General features: G+C 43.3%; 1 protein-coding gene across 9 annotated transcripts; it reads left to right on the forward strand.

Annotated features, from left to right (window-relative positions):
- The first annotated feature begins 1,101 nt into the window (after positions 1-1,101).
- On the forward strand, positions 1,102-25,129 carry pikfyve (phosphoinositide kinase, FYVE finger containing). 9 transcript variants are annotated; one of them, XM_031873276.1, is made up of 45 exons: positions 1,102-1,218; positions 2,999-3,198; positions 5,288-5,455; positions 6,592-6,603; positions 7,119-7,228; positions 7,404-7,575; positions 8,220-8,427; positions 9,507-9,533; positions 9,726-9,815; positions 9,915-10,071; positions 10,482-10,639; positions 11,783-11,894; positions 12,092-12,239; positions 13,007-13,171; positions 13,288-13,350; positions 13,447-13,576; positions 13,850-14,030; positions 14,180-14,254; positions 14,369-14,476; positions 14,573-14,713; positions 14,869-14,995; positions 15,098-15,954; positions 16,308-16,703; positions 17,198-17,287; positions 17,887-17,987; positions 18,076-18,147; positions 18,285-18,456; positions 18,554-18,732; positions 19,109-19,222; positions 19,580-19,688; positions 19,811-19,965; positions 20,398-20,494; positions 20,770-20,827; positions 20,940-21,068; positions 21,149-21,269; positions 21,500-21,595; positions 21,688-21,768; positions 21,916-22,010; positions 22,102-22,161; positions 22,310-22,486; positions 23,483-23,586; positions 23,667-23,795; positions 23,888-24,149; positions 24,249-24,323; positions 24,614-25,129. In XM_031873276.1, exons 2-45 carry the CDS (start codon positions 3,015-3,017, stop codon positions 24,727-24,729), a joined length of 6,381 nt encoding a protein of 2,126 aa, XP_031729136.1. In that variant the 5' UTR covers positions 1,102-1,218; positions 2,999-3,014; the 3' UTR covers positions 24,730-25,129. The 9 variants fall into 9 exon arrangements, with proteins under 9 accessions (XP_031729136.1, XP_031729140.1, XP_031729138.1 ...); XM_031873280.1 differs by lacking the exon at positions 17,198-17,287; XM_031873278.1 differs by lacking the exon at positions 9,507-9,533.
- The last annotated feature ends 505 nt before the right edge of the window (positions 25,130-25,634 follow it).

Genomic DNA, 25,634 nt, shown 5'->3' on the forward strand with positions numbered 1-25,634 from the left:
GCATGCGTATGCGCTTGAGGGCGTGTCGTAGAAGCTAAGAGCCAATCATGGACGTGTAAATAGAAGCGAAGGGCCAATCAGAAACGATATGCCTCAAAAAAACCTTTTCTTCTTCTTCTTTTTTGAGGTTTATTGGCGGTTGGCAAACAATTAATTGGTGCATTACCGCCTCCAGCTGGTATGGAGTGTGGATCAGGATGTCTAGTACTTAATTTAAAAAAATAAAATAAGAAACTTCTTCTTCTTCTTCTACCAGTCATATATTTCTTTTTTTTCTGTCAACACTGATATTGATGAAAATGTGATTTTATTTTTGAAAAATCTACACATTTGAACTCTCAACTGTATATTACTAAGCTTTTATTTCTGTTGGCTTAATTTCATGTTCATGAACTTACAGGTAAAAAGATAAACTTTTTGTTTTTTCGAAGGAGATCAACTGAACAACATTGACCACTTGTGTACTTGTATATAAAAACACTGTCTCCCACAGTGTTATATTTGTATCATATCTTATTCCTATTTACACTTATTTCACTATTTTGTGTTTTATGTCTATGATTCTCATTTTTACCTCATGTTTTTATAAATTTCGTGACAGCATTGTCTGAGGGAGCCAAAGAACAAGAATGTCATTACCAATGACTGCTCCACTGTAATAGTTGTGCATATGACAAATTAATTTTCTGTAACTGTAACACCTATTTTTGTTTGTTTAAAACCTCCCTCTGAATTGTAAATCCGGGACTAATAAGGGATTATCTTATATTAATTGAGTAAAAAGTACAATATTTTCCTCAAAAATATAGTGGAGTCGTATTATGAAGTAGGATAAAATGGGAATACTCAAGTAAACTACATAAGCAGAATAGTGTAGTCGTGTCCATTCATGTGGTCAGATAATTTTTTAAGACAAGTAATATTTTGGATTAATGATTTTTACTTGCAACAGGGTATTTTTACAGCGTAAGTTTTGCTACTTTTACTTCAGTAAAAATATGATTTTATCACGAGAACAAAATGTTCAAATCAATTGTTCTGAGTGTGACCTCTTTTGCCTTTCTCTAGATCACAACAGTTGCATTCAGATCAGGTCTCGACTCGTCAGGGCTGCTCGTGTACCCGGGAGTCGGCTTTTTTTCCCCCTCAACTGTTTTACAGATGTTCTTCGAGGTCGGACGGCTTCATACATTGATGTCAAATTCATACAGTGAACGGGTAATTGGCATGTTTTGCTGCCACGGCAGTTTAATCACATTTCATGCGTCAACTGTTCCAAGAAAGAGGTTGTTGTTGCTGCCTACCCGGCTAGTTAGCATACGAGGCTAACATTAGCTGGCTTGGCTAAATACAGATGTAACGTTTACTACTGTACATTTCAAGCTAGTCGGCTAACGTTAGCTCACACTATATATTTTTTTTTTAGGTTTTTGGCAGTTTTTGCTAAATGCTGTAAATGTCGCAAATTCTAAACACGACGACACGTTAGCTGATGTATATATAAAGTGCAATTAAATTAGCCAGCTGATCTTACAGTTGATAGCTAGCTTATAAACTAGTTGCTGGTTAAGTTTGACATCTGGGGTAAATATTGAAACTCTGTGTGGGTCGTAATCTGTCTGCAGACTATAAGTGTTAGTGTACATTATCGTGTGTACTTTGCGATAAGGTGGAGGGCTTGGCCCTAAACTGTCAAATGACCAGGAAACGGTTATGGTCACATGATGAGGTGGAGAACGTGATGCTGCTACTTCTGCTTTCATATCATCTAAAATGTCATGCGTTGCAAACTCAACGTCTGTAGCTTTCTTCAAAGGCTAAGTCTGGAGGAGATTTGAAGGGTTGTTACCGTTCTATACACAGTTAAGCTAACACGATATGTAGATTAGAGTAACGGCTCTAACTAATCGATCAGCCGGTCATACCCTGAGTTCATCCGTCGGACAGTCCAGCAATGGTGGAGGAAGAATTAGGATCCTTTACTTTAGCCTCAGTTGTGATTATTTTCTTGAGTAATTGATTCACAATGTTTGATTTTTGCCCAACCAAAGAACAAATAAGTACAAGAAAAATTCTCTCATTTGTGACCAATCATGAATTTGTTTTTGAATAAAAAAATAGCTGCTTTTAATTTTTTGTTAATCCACAAATCAATTAATCACCTAATGTTTCAGCTCTACTTGTATATAAATGTACTCGTAGGTACTGTAGTAGTTTAATTTATTATAAAACATATTTTAGAAGCTCTTCATATGTGTTGTATGCAATAATCTAAATTTATAAAGTAATTCAAGTGGAGTAAAAAGAACAAATGTAGTGGAGTAGAAGTAAAAAGTAGCATGGAAAGATAATGCTCACATAAGTACAAATGTATACTTAACTACAGTACTTCAGTAAATGTACATCACATACACTGCAATACAGGGATTCAATATTAGGCAGTTCAGATTTAAATTGTAGCAGCAGTGTGGATTGAAAAAAACATGTCAAGCTAACAAAATCTTTTTCGTGTTGAGGGAAAAATCTCACAATGATCTAATGTTCAAATTCTAATAATAAGAACCAGAATCAAGACGGATCTCTTGAAAAGCTATCTTCTCATGTTTTAAAATGTGTTCTTCATGCAACAAGTTGCACTTAAATGTTGACTTCATGATGATAAGTTGTGATATTCTGTCACATGATTGTTACACTTCATTGGTTACTAGTATGATGACTTTCACAGGTGAGCCTGATTGAACTCATAGGGCTAAAATAACGCTTGTTTAGCTTCCTACAGTATTATTTTGAGGTAATTTTCCTGTTTGCTGTCACTTTCCACTTCTCTGTCTTTGTATACACAGTTTTATGCACATGCAGTTTTAAAGGCAGCAATAATAGACTGGTTCGTATGTAGTCAGGTTGAGTCTGGCTTATGTTTAACATACTGTCAGGTCAGTGCTCCACACGGGTATTAGAGGGCTGCTCATGCTCAAGATATCTGCTGTCACATCTCCAGCAGGACTAGCAGTGTCATGGCTGCTGATGAAAAGTCCTCGTCCTCATCCTCAACGGACTGGAGCGTAGAGCCGCCGGTCTCCTCGCCCAGCAGCCCCTCCCACCTGACCCACTTCAAACCACTGACTCCGGAGCAGGATGATCCCCCCCTGCGCTCCGCGTACAGCTCCTTTGTCAACCTGTTTCGCTTCAACAGCAAAGGTCAGGCCCACAATAATCTAGAGGAAGTTATGATGAAGCCCCGTTATATATCTCCAATGTTGTGTTTTGCTAAAGTGATGTACTTTTGTGATGTGTAGACAATGCACGATATAGTTCAGGGATCTTCAAAGTCCGACACGGTGATAAAAGTGAGACACCTGGTCCACACACACATTCTGAGCCTTAGTATTGTTGAAACATCTTGTAGTGCAACATGAAAAAAACTGGATTTAGTCACTCCTGTTGTTATTCTTGGCCTTACTTCCAGTTGGGTCATAACTATACAGTCACTATAATTTGGGAGATTAATTAATTAGCTGTTGGAGCTTCTTTAAGCTTATATTTGTTTACATCTTTATGTAATGTACCTATGGGTGATCAGGCCTTGAGACGACTTTGATAATGCAAAAAACTTATGATTATCATGCAGGTTCTGGAGTAGTAAGGAATCTTTTCTCTAGATTTCAAAGCATATTTCTCGACATTTATTCGCTAAAATCCTGATTTCACACTGAGTCTACAAACACGTGTCTCATGTCTGTGTGGAAAGATTAGTTTCACTCTGAGAAGTGGAACCCAGATTTTAAAGTTCAGCCTAAGCTGCCTTCATATGAGCTTCAGCTGAACTTCAGAATATATTTTTGCAAAGAAAAAGAACTGTAGATTTTTGCTCTACCTCACTTACTTTCAAATTGCTTCATGTTTGACTTTATTTGGTAAATATAAACGTCACGTACAAAAAGACCTCTGACCTTAATGTCTAATCCTTAAAAGTGGAAAAGTAACAATGAACAATGTAATTTAAACCGAATCATGTTACTAAGTCAAAGGGCAGCGCTGTATTTGCTAATCTCGTTAAGGAACAGCTCAGTGACTCACAAACAGTTTGTCATTTTTATTTGGTTTTACATTGTTTCTTTTTACTAACTTCAGGATACAACGCGTAACAAAAACACATCCTTCATTACAGTATGTTAAAACCTATCCTGAGCTGTATTTTACAGCAACTAACCAGAGTCTTGTGAGGTCATGTGATTGAAATTGCCTTCCAGGAAGCAGTGAAACACATGATTCGTGTGTTTGTAGTCCCACCTCTGAAGTCCTGTAACTGAACAACACTCCTCCTCCTCTTCCTCCTCCTCTTCCTCCTCCTCCTCCTCCTCCTCCTCCAGGCAGCTCACTGACATTTATTACAGAGGAGATTACAAGGAGTGCTGCTTTTTCTTTCAGTATCACAAAGGTTTTAAAAAGATTAAAACACAAACATTTCCATCACATTTTAAATAGCTTCTTTTGTAAAAAAAACAATTGAATTGTTTAATATATAATTTGTAAGGAAGAAAGCTGCAGGATATTCTCCTCATTTGAGAATCCAGAACAAGCGAATGTTTTCTATTCTCTTAACTTCAACGTTGTTGAAGAGATGCTCGATGTGGAAAAGTCTCTGAGAATTCAACAATTGGAGTTTAATGTAAAATAGGAAAAGTGGACCGCTTATAAAAACCCACCACAGAGACAAAAACCTTTGTACAACGACTGATACTTGAAGTTGTATCATTATGTATGTACTGTATATACTGAACCTCACTGCAGTGTTTATTTTTATATTCAGAGATAGTTGAGCGGTTAATTCCTGTTTGGTTAGAGCAAATAAACGTAAAGCTTGTGTCGGTAACGTCAAAGAAACCAGCGAGCGAGCTTTTAGCGAGCAGCACTAGCTCCAAAGGTCGCTAAATCGATCAAGGAACTCGCTAAGTCAGCAACACTGACAGCTCATTCATTCAGGCCCCCCCCCTCCAAAGCCACGCCCCCAAAATTATCATTATGAACCTAAACAACCAACATGGTTATTGTTTGTACTCACAGCTGTCTGCCAGATGTTCTTCTTCTTTTCTTTTATCAAAGCATTTCATTTATTTATCTGGAGAAAGAGAATTTCAAGAAATATAACAAAACCCGTTTCTAAAATACATTACCCACCCAAGCTTTAAAACATATTAATTTGTTGTTTTCTGTCTTGACTACATTTTCTTCTTCATTTCCTCTTACTGGTGTGTGTTTGTGTGTGTGTGTGCGTGTGTGTGTATAGAGGATGGACGTCCTCCCTCAACAGTTTCAGAGAAGCCAGATGTGCCGTCCCCTTCTCCTCAATCAGAGAGGAGGAGCTGGTCCTCAAGTCCAACCCAGTCCCTCTACATCTCCAGGTCGCACCGAAAACAGCACCCAGACCTCCTCCGACGTACCTCGACTGCCTCCGGTAAAACACACACACAGACACACACACACACACAAAATAGTAATTAGTCAATCTTCCAAAATAATAGGCATGACTACATCTCATACACTTAAAGTCCAGCGTAAACTATTGTGTGCCATTTTCTTCCACTGGCAAATGAACAAAGATTCATATTCTGGGATTAGATCGGAGGATTCATTTAACAGGACATTTATTTTTATTCATTCTGGTTTTCTCAATGCTTTTCTTAAACATAACTTAAGAAACCTGGAGCTTTCCTCTGTCTTGCGTCACACTTTGGTTGATTATCTGTAGTCTGAAACTCTTTGTTAGTTCATTTAGAGTAATGTGTAAACTAATCAGGGGCCACTGATAACACCGTGGACCGTGTCTTGTCTTATTAGATTACACATTCGGCCTGTTGTAGAGCTGCATGTTAGGACCGAAGTGAAGAGTTTTATTCATGCACTTTATCCTAAAGTTCAGTACTCAACCACTTTAACTACACCTAACAAACAAGGTGACCGATGGAGGTGTGCGCCTCCTTATTTAGTCTGAACAACACAAGCGTGTGTCAAGAAACGGAGACACAACGCCTGATAACCTTCTGATCAAACAGCTCAGGACATCTTCACTTGCTGACAAAGGAAAGGAAAGAACAGAGGCACTTAACCAACACACCACATTTTATATTTTGTATCTAAAAGTATTTTTACACCTCACTGTTATACACGTTTGGAAAGCTCTGAAAACATTCCAAAATCTCAGAAAACTTGCAAATGACACAAACATTTAGCTCGATATCGTTGAACTCTCCACGGTGTAGGACTCTTTTCCTCTGGTGCTGTTATTTGATTCTGCAATAACATTCATTTTCATGTATAGAGCATTATTAGCAGAGTAAAGAGATCATTCCGTGTGAATCATATTCAACAACCACAAAACCTCTGTGGAAGTAGAGAAACAAATGTATGAAGAGTGAGTTTCAGACCCTCGTTGTTTTGTTAAAAGAGGAGTGTTTCTTTACCGTAGTATTTTATTGATGAACCTGAAGAGGAAAAGAGCAGACTTGTGAGACAAAACAAACTAGATACGATGAGAATGATGAATGAATGTACAGGTTGTAACGTCCGCTCTCATGTCTTTTCTGATTGCAGTGGATTGGCCAGGTGAGGGCTCCTCTGCACCGTGTGGTTTCACTAAAGACGCTTTTATTTTGACGTTAACAACAAAAGACACAAACTGTTGTGTGTGTGTCTGAGTGCATGCCAGTGTCTTTTAATATTTGCATTTTTAATGAAGCGCTTCCTGTCAGTCTTTTGTTTGCTCTAATGTTTCACACTCAGGTACTAATCAAGATGAGTGGAATAATGTTTCTAATGAATGAACTGCTGTCTTCAACATGTTTTTGTTCTTTTTATTGATGTGTTGTTTTATACACATTTGCAACTCTTAAGGGAGTTATTCATAAGGTGTTGAAGTGCATTGTCAAATGTTTGTCACGTATGTTTAAATGCACTGTGAGGAAGAGGAATTGAATTATTATCACCTTACATATAATATTTTTTTAAAACAGGCATATTTGACAATGCAGTAGCGTGGATTGTAGAGAATTCATTAACTTTATTTCAGTTCTTGTGCTTATTGGAGGTCTGTGTGTTTCTGTCTACATGCATTGTTTTAGACGGCAGCAGGAAGTCAGATACTCCTCTGAGTAATCATGACCCTCGCACAGCTGTGCAACTCCGCACTGCACTGAAGAGGCTGAAGGAAATAATGGAGGGAAAGAGCCAGGTATTCACACACAATCCACACCTTCACACCGTCTTTGCTTCATCTTGTCGTGTCTTAAATGGATTATGTGTCGACCTGAGAACATTTTAAATGTATATATTGTGCCGTGAGCTGCACCCATGCCGTTTCTCCCTGTGGGTTAAATCCGTGTGCTGTGGTTGTTGTCCCCCTGCAGGACAGCGATCTGAAGCAGTACTGGATGCCGGACAGCCAGTGTAAAGAGTGTTACGACTGCAACGAGAAGTTCACAACCTTCCGCCGCCGCCACCACTGCCGTCTGTGCGGCCAGATCTTCTGCAGCCGCTGCTGCAACCAGGAAATCCCCGGAAAGTTCATGGGCTACACGGGTAGGTGTCATAATTACCATATTTTCAAAATAAAAGCCAAATAATACAGGCAGCTTAGATAAACTCCAGGTGCTCGTTATAATGGGCATGCCAACCAAGCATAATGTTAATTTCCATCGCTTTAATTATATAATTTCAACAATATAATCTAAAGGGTTAATGTCCTATTTCAGTCACTGTGGGTGAATGTGTGTTATAAGGAAAATTAACCACCAATCCGTGTTGATGGTAAATGTAGTCTATTGAAGCAATAAACTCTTCAGTGCTGCTATATTAACCAAGAAAACAGAGTTATCCTATGCACAGAGCTGTGCAGACGGTTCCTACATGTACCAGGATGCATTGCACGCAAGCTTCTGATGCTCAGGTTCCTCACAGGCCACATCCTCTTGCACGGCTAATGCAGCTGCAGCCCTGCTCAGTTAGCTAGTTATCAGTACAAGCAAAGAAAACAAGGATGTTCGGTTCTTATCTAATTAATAATAAAGGTCTGTCTCAAATAACAGCCTGCTACCCCAATGAGAATGTACAGTAGTTTTGAGAGTATCGTAACATAGTCTGATTAACTTCATCATGCAGTAAAAAAACACTAAAAACACTCGTCCTTCTGTGTCGTCTCTCGTACTTTCTCTCTGTGGACCCAGGAGATCTGCGGGCCTGTACGTACTGCCGGAAGATAGCACTGAGCTACGCTCACTCGGCCGACTCGTGCTCCATTGGAGAGGACCTGAGCGCCCTGTCTGACTCCACCTGCTCTGTGTGTGTGTTGGAGCCCAGCGAGCCTCGGACACCTGTGGGTGGACGTAAGTCCAGCAGGAATATCTTCCTCGAGGAAGACCTGACCTGGCAGAGGTGATCACACACACGCTGGTACCAAATCAAAAAAAACAAGTTAGCAATTTGATTTTGCCCAAATACAATCAGAGAGAAGGCTGCATGATGCCTTCAGTGTCCGCTCTGATTTCATGCCTCATTCAGCCACACCTGTACCCATCCCTGCAGTGTACCTACCCGTTTGTAGTAAAGACCAGTCACGTTGGAGCGGGCTTTGGTTGATTTTCTGCTGTTTTAGACGTGTGTGTGTGTGTGTGTGTGTGTGTGTGTGTGTGTGTGTGTGTGTGTGTGTGCTTTGTACATACTGTACCCTGTGCATGGTCAAGACTCATGAAACAGAGGTATGCTATATCCATATCAGTTAGCCCTGACTGAGAGGAATTAACAGCACAGTGAGATGTAAAGATGCTTTGCAGCATGTGATCTGACGGACCAATAAACTGTTTCTAAGTAATGAAGCTTTAGTAAAGCACGAGGAGCGGTCTAATCCTCCTCTTCAAGTTACTTTTGCTAATTGTTAAGTGAATCTTTAAAGACCTTTGTTTAGAGGATAGTACAAGAATGCATGCGTTTTATAACCTCATGCTTGTTTGGCTTCGTTATGCACCGTTTCTGCCTTTTTCAGTTCCAATAGCGATGCCTGAGCTTTGGGTACCGATCAGATACCTGTGTTTAATAAGCTGTGTGTTTGAAAAGAGACTGGGGACATCGGGCTTTAAACATTGCTTTACTAACTTTGCAATGTAACAAATAAACACGTAAATATACATTTACTGAATTGTTAAATTAACAGAAATCACAATTCAAGTGTAAACCCTTTTATTGCAGCAACAAATTGGTCAAAACGTAAACAGGAATTCAAATTCCAGCATATAATGTCTATAGTATATAAACATAGAATTGGACTGAATAGATAGGCCCCACTGTCGCAGATATCCGATCCAGCTGTTTTGAGTATCGGCCTGATATCTGATATTGGTGCATGTCTGGTTTTGCTGCTGTGTTTTCTTTATAATCGGTGTGCTTCGTGCTTATTTTCTCTATCAACCTGCCTCAAAGAAAATCAGTTTCCCCTCTCTCTCTCTCTCCCGGCATAGAAAAACTCCTATTGGGATGAGAAAGAAGTGAGTCTTGCTGTTTGTTTCATTACTTTTTCACATCTGTCCGAGCTTTAGCCGTCTGTAAGTAAAAGCTTTCTAGCTCTGTAAGGAAATAACCTTCTTGTTCAAATGCAGTGATCATAAACTAGACATAGAGGAAGTGTGAAGAGAAAGTGAATGATGATGAATCTAAGTCTGTGTGTGTGTGTTCATCAGTATGATTCACCAGGAGCAGCAGAACAGTGGCCTGACCTCCAGACTGACGACGCTACAAGAAGACGTCGGCAAATCCCCCGCGAGGAAGAGGTTTGGTTCCCTCGTGAAGAACAATGTCTCCCGGCTCGATTCGGCACACTCGAGTGAAGCCAAGCAGTGTCAACTGGTGTCTGCGTGTCTCCTCCACAGATCTGCCAGTGTGACCAACCTGTCGCTGGACCGCCCTGGGTCCTCCATGGTGCCGTCCTACGACAGCTCAGTCAGCCCACCAACCAGCCGAGCCATGTCGGGCACCAAGAGTGGCAGCAAGCTGGATCACAGCGAGGAGGAGAGGAAGATCCTACTGGTGGCTGCTTTTAATCTTTCATTTTCAATGATGTTCATCGCCTCGTTTAACTCGTCTATGAATATTTAACAAAACGAAACAATCTGATCACCTTTTTTTTATTTACTTAATGACCATGACGCTGTTATTTTGTTGATTTTAGCAGTCGTCTCTCAGTGACTTGGCCTAATCCTGTTCTTTCATAAAGATGAGAAGCCATGTAGTCTATCAGGAGAAAATAATGGCGTAAGTTAAACGTATCGCGCTGCTGAACCAGCTGAAAACCCCACAGGGGGAATTCCTTTACCACAACAACCCTAACCGCAAGTTTGATTCCTCTTTTATCCAATCCTAAAAGAGGAACAAACCGAAACGTTGGCGTTATTAAACATTACTTGTGATTACATACTGACACGCCTCGCATCCTGCAGGACTCCTCGCAGCTGAAGGACTTGTGGAAGAAGATCTGCCACAACAGCACAGGGATGGAGTTCCAGGACCACAGATATTGGCTGAGGACCTACCCCAACTGCATTGTGGGAAAAGAGCTTGTCAACTGGCTGCTGAGGAATGGCACCATCTCCACCAGGTAGCATCCCACCGGACCAACATGTTCTTTTTCTGTACTGCGTCGTGTTAGGGGTCTTTGGAAGGAAGATTGATATCACTTTCATATCCGTCCATTAAATATAAATCTGATGAGCTAACTGTTTCAAGTCTTTGTGCTAAGCTATGCTAATTGTTTGTGGTCCGTAGATTCATATTAAGAGAACAAATATGTGATTGGTATAAACAGATATGTTTGTAGTGATCATCGCAAACTTACCTTGTGTTGGACAAAGTGTTGCTTTCCTTTTCAGAGAATGACATCACATCCTGTCTATTATAACTTCCTTTTTAAGAACTTTATTTTGTAAAAGGAAGTGTGTCAACCATTGTGCAACCAAAACAGGAAGAAGATAACGCTTTAGTGTCGATGTAAGGTCTTCGCAGTTACTATCCCCAGTAGTTGGTGGGGAGTGGAACATGTCAGATGACACCCTACACTCATTTGCATATTGGTGTCGCCATCAGACATTTGCATAAAGCTTAATGCAGGTTATGCAATATGCAAATATATTTCTTGCTTTTTTCCCCCGATGGTCTGAATAAATCTCTAAATTTGTCGTTATTTGGAAATAAAGTTGCTCGGAAGGTCTAAAAATGCTTCAATCTAGCAAGAAAGTTGCCGAGTTGTTTGGCTCTGAGGAAGCGCTCCAGTTGTCTTTGTGACAGCGGCACCAACAGTAAAGGGGTCGTTGAAAAGTTGTCTATTGACACTTTAAACAACAATTGGGTCGGGGATCTTTCTTTGACTTGGCCTCTTATACATGGATAAGGAAGCTATCTCTTCTGTCTCTCCAACATGCTTTGTCTTATTCCTCCTTTTCTGCTCCTTTTTCTTCCATGTCCATCGTGCATCACTCCGTTCTTTCCTGTGATAGATTCTTGGTTAGTTGAATATAAATGTGCTGTCCCTTGTGCTGCGTTTGCAGATGAACTTGACCTAATTGCTAGTACATTGTGCAAACATGAGTGTCAAACTGCAGTTAGAGAATCAATTTGAAGATAACTGTTGTTTTCTATGTCTCATACACTCCTGCTGCCATTGGCACTTCCTGTTTAAGCTGCTCTTGATCTTGTGTTTGACTGTTCAGCCCTTCGTCTAAATCCTGATGCTCCTGTGTTGCAGGGCCCAGGCTATCGCCATAGGCCAGGCGTTAGTGGACGGTCGCTGGCTGGACTGTGTCACTCACCACGACCAGCTGTTCAGGGACGAGTATGCTCTCTACCGCCCCCTCCAGGTAACAGCCCGTCTGTGCACACTGTGATTTCAAATCACAGATCGTTCCAAACGTGTTTCACATTTGCCGCAACATATTTTCACAGCTCATGTGTTAATATTGATTGATTCTACGGGGTCTTCTGATAACACCAGAGGACATATCACTTGTAGCTTCAGCGATTGTGCTGACGGCGTCTCTCTCTCTCTGGTCTCCAGAGTACAGAGTTCTCCGAGACGCCGTCTCCAGACAGCGACAGCGTGAACTCCGTGGAGGGACATTCAGAGCCGTCCTGGTTCAAGGACATCAAGTTTGATGACAGCGACACAGAGCAGCTCGCAGATGAGACCGAGTACGCCATGCCGAGTACGTATCACACGTCTAACGCTTTAAGAAAACCCTTTTGTTGGCTTAGATCATTGCTCTTTGCACATGTAGCTTTGGTTTAGTTTCCAGTGGTGGTGATACTGTCCTTAAGTACTGTACTTACTTAAGTACTGTACTTACTTAAGTACTGTACTGTCCTTAAGTACTGTCCTTACTTAAGTACTGTACTGTCCTTAAGTACTGTCCTTAGGTACTTACTTAGGTACTGTACATAAGTACAAATGGGAGGTACTTATACTTTGAGTATTATCTTTTCATGCCACTTTATAGTAACAATTCAGAGGTAAATATTTTATTTTTTACTTCACTGCATTTCTCTGACAGCTTTACTTACTTTACAAATTAAGATAGATTTTTGTATATAAACATACAAATATGTCTTGTTATGAATTAAAGTACCCGACAGTTTGTACAAGTACAGCAGAAATAATTACTTGGTTCATCGATTAGTCGATAGACAGAAAATTAAATGGCAGCTGTTTCGATAATCTTCATTTTTAATACAAAGATGCCAAACGTTTCGTTGTTCCAGCTTCTCAGATGTGGAGATTTGCTGCTTTTCCTTTTTTATAATGTTGAGGTTTAAACTGTTGGTTGGACAAAACAAACATTGTGACTTTTTCAGAATATTTACAAACCCAACAAGCAGTCGCTTAATGGAGAAAATAATCAATACTTAATAGTTCAAAACCTCAGCCAACTGCACTGTAAAATCCTGCAGCTCACTCCCGTGTCTGTCTTTCCAGACTCTGCCAGCCCCAGCAAGAGAACATCTGTCAGCAGTTTCCAGTCGGCGGTGGACAGCGACTCAGCGGCCTCCATCAACCTCAACATGGAGCAAAACAACGTCAACTTCCACATCAAGAAACAGTCCAAGTATCCACATGTGCCCTCTGCAGCTGAGCAGAAAGGTACATGTTGCTGAAAACACAATATCTAATGTAAATATGTCACATTTCTTTCATGCAGTTGTTTGGTTTAGACATTCTTGTGGTTGCTGCTCATTTCCTCCTTCTCCCTCTTGTAGCTGAATTCCTTCTGTCTGAGGATGGAGGACAGAATATCGTCATAAGTGATGCCTTCATCAAGGGTAGGAACTCTGCACTTCCTTATTGACTTAATCAGACAATCATTAAATTGCCTAAATAGTTAAGCTCAACCTGCTCTTGACTTGACGTCCCTGCAGAGTCTCTGTTCAACCGTCGCGTGGAGGAGAAGGCTAAAGAAATGCTGTTTACTCCGCTGGGTTGGCACCACAGCTCTCTGGATCAGCTCCGAGAGGAGAACGGAGAGAAGAAGGCCATGGAGAGGCTGCTGTGAGTGGACATGATGCCTCTGTTTGTGTCCAGTGGGATTATACATCATGGTACAAGTCCACTAGGGCACCACCTATCTGCAATTTAGAAGAACGCACTTACTGATGTTTGCAGATACAAGATGTGAAAAAAGCTGCTGTGTTCTAGTTGATTCTTGTCGTGTTAAGTGCTCTGCTCTTTGAACAGCATGTGGTTTCCACAGAGCAACTTTTTGTTCATCATAACAAAGATATTTTCACCTCTTGTCGAACCATCTGCCTCCCTTTTGTTCAGCTCTGCCAACCACAGCCACATGATGGCGCTGCTGCAGCAGCTGCTCTACAGCGAGTCTCTGTCTCTGTCCTGGCGGGACATCATCGTCCCCGTGGTCCGACAGGTGGTCCAGACGGTGCGGCCCGACGTTCGCAACTGTGATGACGACATGGACATCCGCCAGCTGGTCCACATCAAGAAGGTCAGACACCGTCTCGTCGAATCAGTCAAACCGTAGTCATGTGTCACTCTTTGGGAGGTTAGACGTGTTCATTTAATTGTGCATAGGAGGCATGAAATCAGCCAATTAGACTGTCTGCTTCAGGTGGTTTAACTGAATCTCCATTTCAGATCTCTGGAGGCAGGAAGTTTGACTCGACGGTGGTAAACGGCTTTGTATGCACCAAGAACGTCGCCCACAAGAAGGTAGGATCATGTTCCTCTGTTTCACGTTCATTGTCTCTTTGAAATCAACAGTGATGTCAGGAAATTCAGGAGTATATTGGCAGTTTAAATAATACTTGTCTGACCTGTAATCAGATGAACTCCTACATCAAGAACCCCAAAATCCTGCTCCTGAAGTGCTCCATAGAGTACCTGTACAGGGAGGAGTCCAAGTTTTCCTGCATCGACCCCATTGTGCTGCAGGTCAGTAGGTCACGCTAACCACAGTTTGTAGCCTGCTTTGCGTTTGCCTCCGTTTGCTTGAAACTAAGACCAGATTTTTCTTCGTCTCTCGCTCAGGAACGAGAGTTTTTGAAGAACTATGTGCAGCGGATAGTAGACGTCCGTCCAACGCTGGTGTTAGTGGAGAGGACCGTGTCTCGTATTGCTCAGGACATGCTGCTGGAGCACGGCATCACCCTGGTCATCAACGTCAAACCGGTCAGTGAAGTATCAGTGCTTTATAACTGATGCTTTAGCCACTGTTTGTTTATAATCAGCACATAAAACAAATATTAAAATCACCAAAAGTTAGAACAACTTCTGTACGTAGTGGTCCTGGATCACTTTTTAGTGTTCTCCTTTTTCATTTGTAGCAAGTCCTGGACAGGGTGAGTCGTATGACCCAGGGAGACCTGGTGATGTCCATGGACCAGCTCCTCACCAAACCTCGTCTGGGAACCTGCCTCAAGTTCTACATGCAGCCCTTCACCCTGGCCAACGGTGAGAGACACACCTCCACTCTACTTCTCTCAGTTTAAATTGCTGTGAGATAAAAGAAACGCCCTGTTGACTAAACCATGCTTTCTGTTTCTGTCCCTCCAGATGAAGTGAAGACTCTGATGTTCTTTGAGGGCTGTCCTCTTCATCTCGGATGCTCCATCAAGCTGCGAGGAGCCTCCGAGTACGAGCTGGCCCGGGTGAAGGAGATCATAATGCTGATGGTGTGCGTGGCCTACCACTCCCAGCTGGAGATCTCTTTCCTCATGGACGAGTTCGCCATGCCGCCCAGCTTGGCCCAGAGCACCTCATTCCCCTGCCTGCTGGAGGGCATGTCTGTGGAGGAGGAGGAGGCGGCGGATGGAGAGACAAATGGAGAGAGCCTGGAGGAAACGGTAGTGCCCGAAGACTCGGCACCGGGAGGACGAACTGAGGAGGAAGGGCTTCCCACTGAGTCGTCATCCAAAAATGGAGATATAGACATTCTCCAAGACAAACTGTATCCCAACTCGTCCTCCCCTTTCCAAGACAGGGAGGCTGTTAACATAGAGGCACTGACCTCCACGCCATTTCCCAGTTCCATTGCACCGCCTCTGTGTGTCCCGCCTCCGTTCCTCATGGAGGAAGACCAGGAGATGGACTCGGATACTCTCATCATGGCGTCTGAGGAAGAGACGGGGGAAGAGGGAGGCCTAGTGAAGGGGGATTCACACGATACGGATGACGGGGAATGTGCCGCCACTACTCGGTCGTTCCGAGACCCCCTGCAGGATGACACGGGGATGTTTGTGACCGAGCAGGTGGATTCAACCGACGACCGCTTGAAGTCCATCTCTGCCATCTTCAAGCAGGAGCTCAAGGACATCATCCTGTGCATTTCCCCCTTCTTCACATTTAAAGAACCATTTCTCCTCATGCCTGCTGGCATGCACTGTCCCAGCAGGGATTACTTCCCAGAGAAGGTACCTAGCTTTGCTCTCTTCTGTTTAGCCTACACATACTGAATAAGACCTGCGACTAACGATGATTTTCTTGATTAATCAATGAATTGTTTAGTCCATAAAATGTCAGAAAATCTCAATTCCTGCAAGACTGATGTCTTTAAATGTCTTCTTTTGTCTGACCAACAGTCCAAAAACCCCAAATATTCACTTTACAGTGATATGAAACAGAGAAAAGTAGTAGATTTAGGCTTTTTAACTTAACAGATGACTTTAACAGCTGATTTATCGACTCATCGCTCCAGACTGTTATTCAGCAGAGTTTCCTTTATTTCTTCCGACTTGTGTCCATCTGTGTCCTCCCTGTCTTCCAGGTCTACCTATCTCCCCTCCTCAACAAGGACTACAAGGAACTGGACGGACGCAGAAAGCGGCTGCTCCTTAAAGACTCCGCCCCCTCCGCTCTGGTTAGTGGACAGACCAACGGCGGCCCTCAGCCGAAGCCCATCGACGTCCTGCCCTCCCACAGTCTTACCAGCACGCGCATCATAGAGCAGCTGAGCGGCAGCCAGGGACTGTCCAAGATGCTGGCCGACTACAGAGCGAAGGGAGGCCGTATCCGACAGAGGGAGGCCGCTGACCCCTTCAGCGCCGCGACTCCCGTCAGCCTGCAGAGCAAGGCGCTGGACGCTCCGGTGAAGCCACCGGCGAGGGCTGACAGCGAAGAGGAGAAGCCAAGCAAGCTGACTGAGATGAGCTGGGTCCCCAAGGTGAGCAGTGTGGAGACCGTTATTCATTAACTGCTTATAAGCAAACACAAATGATCATTGCATTCAGTGTAACTCACCACAACGATCATTCCCCTCATCACAAAACATTTGAAAAGATTTATTTTTTTAAAATTTTGGAGCATTTCAAAACCTGCATTGTCTACATCCACGCTGACTTCACAGCAGTCTTCAGCATTTCACTTCTTCTCCTCCGACCGGACTGGGAAAATAATTCAAACTAATCAGCTCAGACCAATCTCCACACATCCACGACAGACCGTGTTTACTGTAACCGTCACTCTTCTGTTTACTGTTAATACCAGTGACACAAAAACTGCTTCAGGAAAACAGTTAAAAACAGCCCAGCGTCTTCAGTTAAATGCTGTTCCATAAAGCTACAGGAATAACTATTCACATATATATATATATATATATATATATATATATATATAAAAATTTAGGAGTGTTTGTTTTTGCACCTGTCGTTTCCTCAGAGCTCTGACTGGACTTGTGTTGATCATCACGAAGCTCTGGTTGCTCTGAGTAACTGGAGCTACTTCCACCTGAGAGAAAAGAGTGCACAGGTCTTTATCTTCTGTATTATCTCCCTATACATGCATCTCCTGCTTTCCAACAGAGCATGCAAATTATAATTTTTTTTTAAATAAGTAGAATTAACTCAGGAAAGGTAGTTTCTGCTAACAATATGTCTTGTTTGTGAACGTAGTTTTGCAGCATTTAGCTGCACTTTCCTGCAGGGCTTTCCTCCCTTTTAACGCGCTCCTCCCTCTCAGCTCCTCCGCTTCCCCCACGCTGTCCAGTTCTTCTCCACTCACGCTCACTCCAAACACTAAAAAGACATTGTGTGGATGAGCATGTGCATGCGGGTCATCACATGTGATGTCAGGCAGGGATCGTACCGTCAGGTTGAAGCTGGCGGTCTACAGTTCTGAGTGATTGTATCGTTTTTCGCTTTTCCTTTAATTTTGCATTTTTAACTCTGGAATTCTCCCGATGTTCCCAATGTCCAGTCCGGCCTGCCGTCCCCCAGCCCCGATTATTCATTTATGAGGGAAACTATGAGTACGGTGTGTTTATTAATGGCCGCCTGTGGCTCTTCTTTTCATCTTACTTCACTCACGTTTGTGTTTGTTGTTGTTGTTGTTGTTGTTGTTGTCCTCAGCTGGACTGTCTGAACCCCGTCAACCACCAGAGGCTGTGTGTGCTCTTCAGCAGCTCCTCAGCTGAGTCCAGCAACGCGCCCAACCCCTGCGTCAGCCCATGGTAAACCCTGTTCATGTGCAGAGCATTCATAAAGAATCTCAGTCCTTGTTTTGGATGAATTTGTAGCCATTTTGTTTGTTGTCAGCAGGATTGTCACAATGGACTTCTACGGCAAGAATGACCTCTCCCTCGGTGTGTTCTTGGAGCGATACTGTTTCCGGTAAGATAAAACAACAGTGAACTAAATGTATTGTTATGAATATAAACAGATTATCATGTAGCTTTTAACACTTCTTACAGTACGTAAGCCTCCCAGTGTGCTTCATAAAGCTGTGTGTGCGTGGATGTTTATTCCAGGCCGTCTTACCATTGCCCCAGCATGTTCTGTGAGACTCCCATGGTGCACCACATCCGGCGCTTTGTGCACGGCAGTGGCTGTGTGCAGATTGTGTTGAAGGAGCTGGACTCCCCTGTGCCCGGTTATCAGCACACGATCCTCAACTACTCCTGGTGCCGCATCTGCAAACAGGTCAGTCATATTAACAGAGAAGTGATGTGAAGCATTCCGTCTGATTATCAGGCTCGACTTCTCTCTCTTACACTCAACCTCCGCCTCTGATTGTAAGGTGACACCAGTGGTGCCGCTGTCCAACGACTCGTGGTCCATGTCTTTCGCCAAATACCTGGAGCTTCGCTTCTACGGCCACCAGTACACCCGGAGGGCTAACGCGGAGCCCTGCGGACACTCCATCCACAAAGACTACCACCAGTACTTCTCCTACAACCAGATGGTGGCTTCCTTCAGGTCGGTCAGCTGTCACCGTGGCCTCTATCCTTCATTCATACACCGCCAAATAAGACTTATTACAGGTTTAATACATGAGGTTTTAAGTATTAATATGGCAGCAAACAACTATTTATGTAAAGATACGGTGGAGTAATGGCGTCCTGAGCAGGGAATATTATTATAAGTGGAGCTAAAGTAATTACAATGAACTCTTTAAAGTGATGACAGCATTAATGCAGGATTTTTTACTTTATTTTGCATTAATTTACACTATTTTTAGTTGAATAAAAGCTCATTACACTTCTTCCACTAATACTGAAAAGCTCCTGTTGTGATCATGGAATCCTTGAACGAGTCTTCACACAGACAGTTTTCCCGTCTCGCTCCTTCTCAGCTACACTTCTGTTCGTCTGTTGGAGATTTGTCTTCCTCGTCCCAAGATCTTCATCAGGAACCTGGGACCATCGAAGACCAACCTGCAGCAGGACCTGAAGGACTTCTCTCTAAAGTAAAGACGGAGCTCATCAGTCTGCATTCATCTAGACACGTCAAGCACGCGGAAACTGTCTAAACGGTGTTCCGTTAACGCGATTAGGTTGAGAGATTAGTGAATTTCAGTCAAGAACTAACAGAAGAAATATAAAAATACAGCAATTAAACAAAGTGAGAAAGAACTGCGATACAAAAAAGTAAACACGCTTTTGTCTAACGAGGAAATTTTAATAAATACATTTGTCCTTTTCTTTTAACGCCCCGAGGCTAATATTCTAAACTAGAGTTGCACCTTCCTTCCGTGGATTTAGTTTCTTTGCACATCACCTGAACACATCCACCAGTCCACTGTTTCCCTCCGCTCTCTCCTCAGAGTGGCTCAGGTGTACCTGGCCATAGACGACCGCCTCACCTCCCTCAAGACCGACACCTTCAGTAAGACGCGAGAGGAGAAGATGGAGGACCTCTTTGCTCAGAAAGACGTAGGTTGTTTTTTCCTTCCCCGTGTGTCGGTATGTCTCTGGTTTTAAGTGGTCGTCATGTAGACTCATAGTGGCGCTTCTGTGTGTGTGTGTGTGTGTGTGTGTGTGTGTGTGTGGTGTAGATGGAAGAGGCAGAGCTGCGGAGCTGGATTGAAAAGCTACAGGGGCGACTTCAGGCCTGCTGTCTGGATTCTCCTCAGCAGGTGCAGGCGGTTCTGGAGTCGCTGGTGATGAAGAAACAGAGTCTGTGTGAGATGCTGCAGTCCTGGAACAGCAGGTCAGAGCCACTGCTGACGTCTTGTAACATGTTTCATATGAGCAAAAAGGATATTCAGTGTCATGAAAGTCACATTGGTAGTTTGTTAAGACAGCGTTACCTGTAATCAACTCCTATATGTCTGTCTGTGTTTTTGGCCTTGTGTATATTTTGGTTTTGCATTTACATTTATACTCTTTCCTACTTTGTACTGCAACTACTGCACAATAATTACCCTCAGGATGAATTAGGTTCTATCTCATCTTACCAAAACGAACCAATTAAAAATGATTCCTTTTGCAAAAACCTTCAAGTTGCAGGGTACTACACCACCGTTTGACTCCTTCGCCTTCAAGTACATAAGAATATGTTGATCTGTTTCTTAATGTATTAGATGAGGTCACCAGGCTCCTCCCTGTAGTCCTCACTCTGTTGTCTCCCCCCCCCCCCCAGGCTGCAGGAGTTGTTCCAGCAGGAGAAAGGCAGGAAGCGTCTGTCCGTCCCTCCCAGCCCGGGCAGACACCGACAGACCGCCGCTGACGACAGCAAGGTCGGTAACATCGTTACATTTTTGTGCACCCAATTTCATTTTTCGGTTTTGGACTGTTTGTTGGAGGAAACAAAACATTTGATGAAGTCACTTTGTGCTGTAGGACATAACTTTAAGTATTTTTTACTGTTTTCTAATTATTATTGGAAATAATTGTTATTTGTAGTCCCAAACAAGTTACTGAAGTTGATGTAAACACAGCTGATTTGCTGTGTAGCACTACCTCAACTCATTTAAGTTTAATTAATTTGTTTGTTCATTTATTTATTCAACAGAGTACTCTGGACTCCTCCCCCCGCAACCCCTCACCTGTGGTACAGAATGGTGACAAAGGTGAGCTTTCTGTTTCAGACCTGAATCCGTCCTGTTTTATTGTGACTCAGTGAAGAGTGATGGTGAAGCTGACTGTAGTTTATATAATTATTAATATTTATTCCATCGACAGAGGACCGTCATCTCTGCATACTGCCCTCCACCTCCTCCTCCTTGCTGCCGTCACCAGGAGAACCTGGAGCTGAACCTTACACTCCTGTTCCCTCCTTCACTGAGCAGGACTCAGTCAGCATCCCAGAAGGTGTGCGCACACACACACACACATCTCCTGTAGCTTACTGTAGCTGTCTAATCTGTATACATTCTTTGATTGCTTGTCAGATGTGTTTGACGGACACTTGCTGGGCTCCACTGACAGCCAGGTGAAGGAGAAATCCACCATGAAAGCCATCCTCGCCACCTTCCTGCCCGGCAACAGCTACAACCCCATCCCTTTCCCGTTGTGAGTGATGCTCTGTGGACTTAAAATGAATTTGCTAAATGCATTTTAGACCGTGCGCTATAGGTCTTTGAAATAGGGCCCGTTGTCTTGTTCAATAATTAAATATTGATTTAAACAAATTCATCATAAGATCCAGGACCCGGTGATGCAATAAAAGGATGAGCTGTACTCGGGCTCGTCACAGGCTTCAGCTGTTTGCCTCTGACTGTCATGTGCTCTGTTGTTGACAGTGACCCGGACAAACACTACCTGATGTACGAACACGAGCGGGTTCCCATCGCCGTGTGTGAGCGAGAGCCCAGCTCCATCATCGCCTTCGCTCTCAGGTGACACCCGCCGGCTCTCTCTGGCTCAGCTCAGAGTGCAGCTTTAAAAACGTCTGCGTTAATGTCAAACATGATGTCGTTTTGTTTTCCAGCTGTAAGGAGTACAAAACGTCTCTGGATGATCTGTCCAAGACGTCCAACGCAGGCGGAGACGAGACTCCGCAGGTCATCAGGTACCAACACACAATTACTGAAGTACTGCACCTTTGTTGAGTACTTTATTTAACTTTTAACTGGTCAGCTGATCGTGTCAAATGATAAACACGTTAACTAAACAGGATGAGCTGCTCTAACTTCTGTTGTCTGTTGTCCCTCTTCAGTGCTGGGGAGAGTCGGGCTAAGAGCAGCCCCGCCCGGCCCAGTGAGTCGGCCTCGTCCCAGCAGAGCCGCTCCAGCATGGAGACGGACCCCCTCAGTAAGAGTTTAGGTCAAATATCTACTTCATTCACGGAGGATTTAAGACATCTAGATGTGGAACGATTCACTTTTATTACTGTTTCGTGCAGAGGATGCAGACCTGGCAGATAAGCAGAAGAAGCAGACCCTGAATCCACACGTTGAGCTGCGTGAGTACAGTTATTTACCTTAGAGATCAGTGGTGGAGCAAGTACTAATGCCACCCCTTTAAAATACTGTTGGTTAAGTAAAAGTACGTAAGTACAATCAGGACTTACTTGAGCGATGTGAACCTTCGTCTGTTGTGGTCATTTGTAGAATTCTCTGATGCCAACGCCAAGTTCTACTGTCGGATCTACTACGCCGAGGAGTTCCACAAGATGCGCGAGGAGATCATGGAGAGCACCGAGGAGGAGTTCATCCGCTCGCTGTCCCACTGTGTCAACTGGCAGGCTCGGGGGGGGAAGTCCGGAGCTGTGTTCTACGCAACAGAAGGTTGTATTTATACAACACCTCCGATAGATGTCACTAATACTGCAGCCGGTACTCAAAGTCACTGCGACACAGAAGTAAAAGCGTCTTCAGCTTCAGTAACGGGACATATTTCTGGTTATATTGTACATATTATTAAATGTTCATTATTATTATTGTTCTACTAGCTTTTACGACCCAAAAGTTAACAGTTAAATGTGATTGTATGTGATGGGGTGGGTAAGTCCTTTAAAGAAAGATGGATTTATATATAAAAATGCCAAAAATCAATACTTTAGAATAAACCAACAGAGCTACGGATGAGCTATCTTTAAATGTGTCGTGGTGTATTTTAGTGTATTTGCTGGGTGACGGGTTTGTGTTTGTGACTCTTCTCAACCCAGAATCAGAATCAGGTTTATTGCCAGGTGAGCTTTTACAAACAGGGAATGTACCTTTAGTGTTTTGGGGGAACAAGAAATCCAAATAAACAGGAAGGACTGTAAAGGTCAGGAGTCATGAATACAAAAAGGGATTTATCATGAAAAATATATGTATTTAAAACAAAAAGAGCTGTGCAATGTTTAAACCAAAGAGCAAACGTCCACACTATAAAGAATATGTGCAATATGCAAAGACGATAATCCAAAAATGTGCATTAATGTAACGCGTTGAGTCAGCGAAGTGTTCTCTTCTTTTTTTGCAATTTAGATTTTTTTTTTTTTTCCTCAAACATCGTACAAAACATACGTCAGTTTCCTCAAATTTGGCACAGAAGTCCACCCCGGACTCCAGCATGAACCGATTAGAATGTGTGACCTCACAAAACACGTATTCCACATTGTGGACAGACATGGATGGAAACTGTAGCTCGACTGGTTGGCGGAGGCGTAAAACCAGCAGGCTTTCATTCTAGTTTCTCTTATTTTTTATTATTGGCAACAAATGATAACCAGAAATGTGTTGGTCCATCTCTTAAAAGCGTGTTGATAACAGGAACCGTCTGCTCCTCTGTGCCAGATGACCGGTTCATTCTGAAGCAGATGCCCAGACTGGAGGTCCAGTCCTTCCTGGACTTTGCACCGCACTACTTCACCTACATCACGGGAGCGGTGCAGCAGAAAGTACGCTCCGTGAAGAGACGTCCTGTATTTTGTCTCCAGTAGAGTTTAAATGAATAACAAAACCTGTTTCTGCACCACAGCGACCCACGGCGCTGGCGAAGATTCTGGGTGTTTACAGGATCGGTTACAAGAACTCTCAGAACAACACGGAGAAGAAGCTGGACCTGCTGGTGATGGAGAACCTCTTCTACGGACGCAAGATGGCTCAGGTATATTTATATATATATGATACGTTTTATGACGTTGGAACATCCTCAGTTTGTTAAAAACGTGTCCTGATCCGTGACATCTTCCTCTGCAGGTGTTTGACCTCAAAGGTTCCCTGAGGAACCGCAACGTGAAGACGGACTCGGGGAAGGAAAGCTGCGAGGTGGTTCTGCTGGACGAGAACCTTCTGAAGTTGATCCACGACAACCCGCTGTACATCCGCTCCCACTGCAAGGCCATCCTGCGGGCCGCCATACACAGCGACGCCTACTTCCTGTCCAGCCACCTCATCATCGACTACTCGCTGCTGGTGGGGCGCGACGACGCCACCGATCAGCTGGTGGTCGGGATCATAGGTGAGAGGAGGAGACGTCTGTCAGCACCAGGTGTTAGTTTGGACTTGTTTGGATGTATTTATCTGGTGATGTCTCCTGTCCTGCTACTCTTTGCTGCAGATTATATCCGGACATTTACATGGGACAAGAGGCTGGAGATGGTCGTCAAGTCCACCGGAATCCTGGGAGGTCAAGGTGAGTCTTAAAGGGACAGTTTGGACTCTTTAAAGTGGGGTTGTGCGAGGTATCTGTAGTCAGCACAGAAGACCAGCAATTGAACGTCTGTGGATGTTTTAGCCAGAGGAACAGAACTGAATACTGAGGACAGCTGTGCCTCCATGATGGCGCTGTGATGCCTCCATGATGGCGCTGTGATGCCTCCATGATGGCGCTGTGATGCCTCCATGATGGCGCTGTGATGCCTCCATGATGGCGTGGAGTCTGAACGTTGTTTCCTGTCTCTAATGTCGTGTTGTCTCGTTCAGGTAAGATGCCCACCGTGGTCTCTCCGGAGCTGTACCGATCTCGCTTCTGCGAGGCCATGGACAAATACTTCCTCATGGTACCGGACCACTGGACCGGCCTGGGCGTCAACTGCTGAGCAGTGCGTACATGTACAGTAATACCAAGACACACACACAGGTACTCACGCTCCTCAGTATGTGAGTTCAACACAAGCACACTGGACGTTGTAAATGTTTGTGCGGACTAAAGCCTGTGTATAAACCAGTATACAGCATCATTCCACAGAGTCGGTGCCGCTCTGCAGCATCATTGAGACAATTCAGATAATTTTTTTATCTTTTCAGTATTATCAGATTATTATTTATCCCGACGTGTTTCATGGAGGGTTTGTTGTTTTATTGGCACCACGAGTCTGAAAACTGTTTCAAGAGGACCCACTGAAAGCATTGTTTAGATTAGTTTATAAACTAAACCGTGTAATTTAATGTTTGTAAATGTACAGAGATTATGTAACTATTAAAAGATTATTAACTGTTGTCTGTGTGGGTTTTTTCGGTGTTGATGAGGAAGAAATGATGAATATCAGATATGTCAGAGAATTGCTGATATATGAGCTTCCAGTCCTGCCTGAAGATGCCGGTCCTCCTCAAGAACCTACAGGAGACCCACGTCCTCTGCTGCCTCCAGCAGCTGTAGACACAGTCAGCACGGCTCAATGCACAGCATGGTGACGGCCTCACTCAACTCAGTGCAGTGAAGCATGTGGACATGTTGAAGATGATCCGCTGAAGTTCAAACCAAACATCAGAATGTGATTCATGGGACTTGTAACATGGCGTGGTTGTTGGTGATGGGGTTTGAGTGTTTCAGGAACTGATGGGTCAGAGTTTAGCTTAAACAGTATGACATAAAAAATGTTATCGTATGCTATAAAATAATCTTTAAAAAAGTCATAGTATAGCATGTCATGAACATGTCGTAGTATACTTATCAGTCATAGTATAGTATGTTGATGTTTTACACTGAAGAATGAAACTAATC

Source organism: Anarrhichthys ocellatus, unplaced genomic scaffold (assembly GCF_004355925.1).
Source record: "Anarrhichthys ocellatus isolate YVR2014 unplaced genomic scaffold, GSC_Weel_1.0 scaffold71, whole genome shotgun sequence".
NCBI lineage: Eukaryota > Metazoa > Chordata > Actinopteri > Perciformes > Anarhichadidae > Anarrhichthys > Anarrhichthys ocellatus.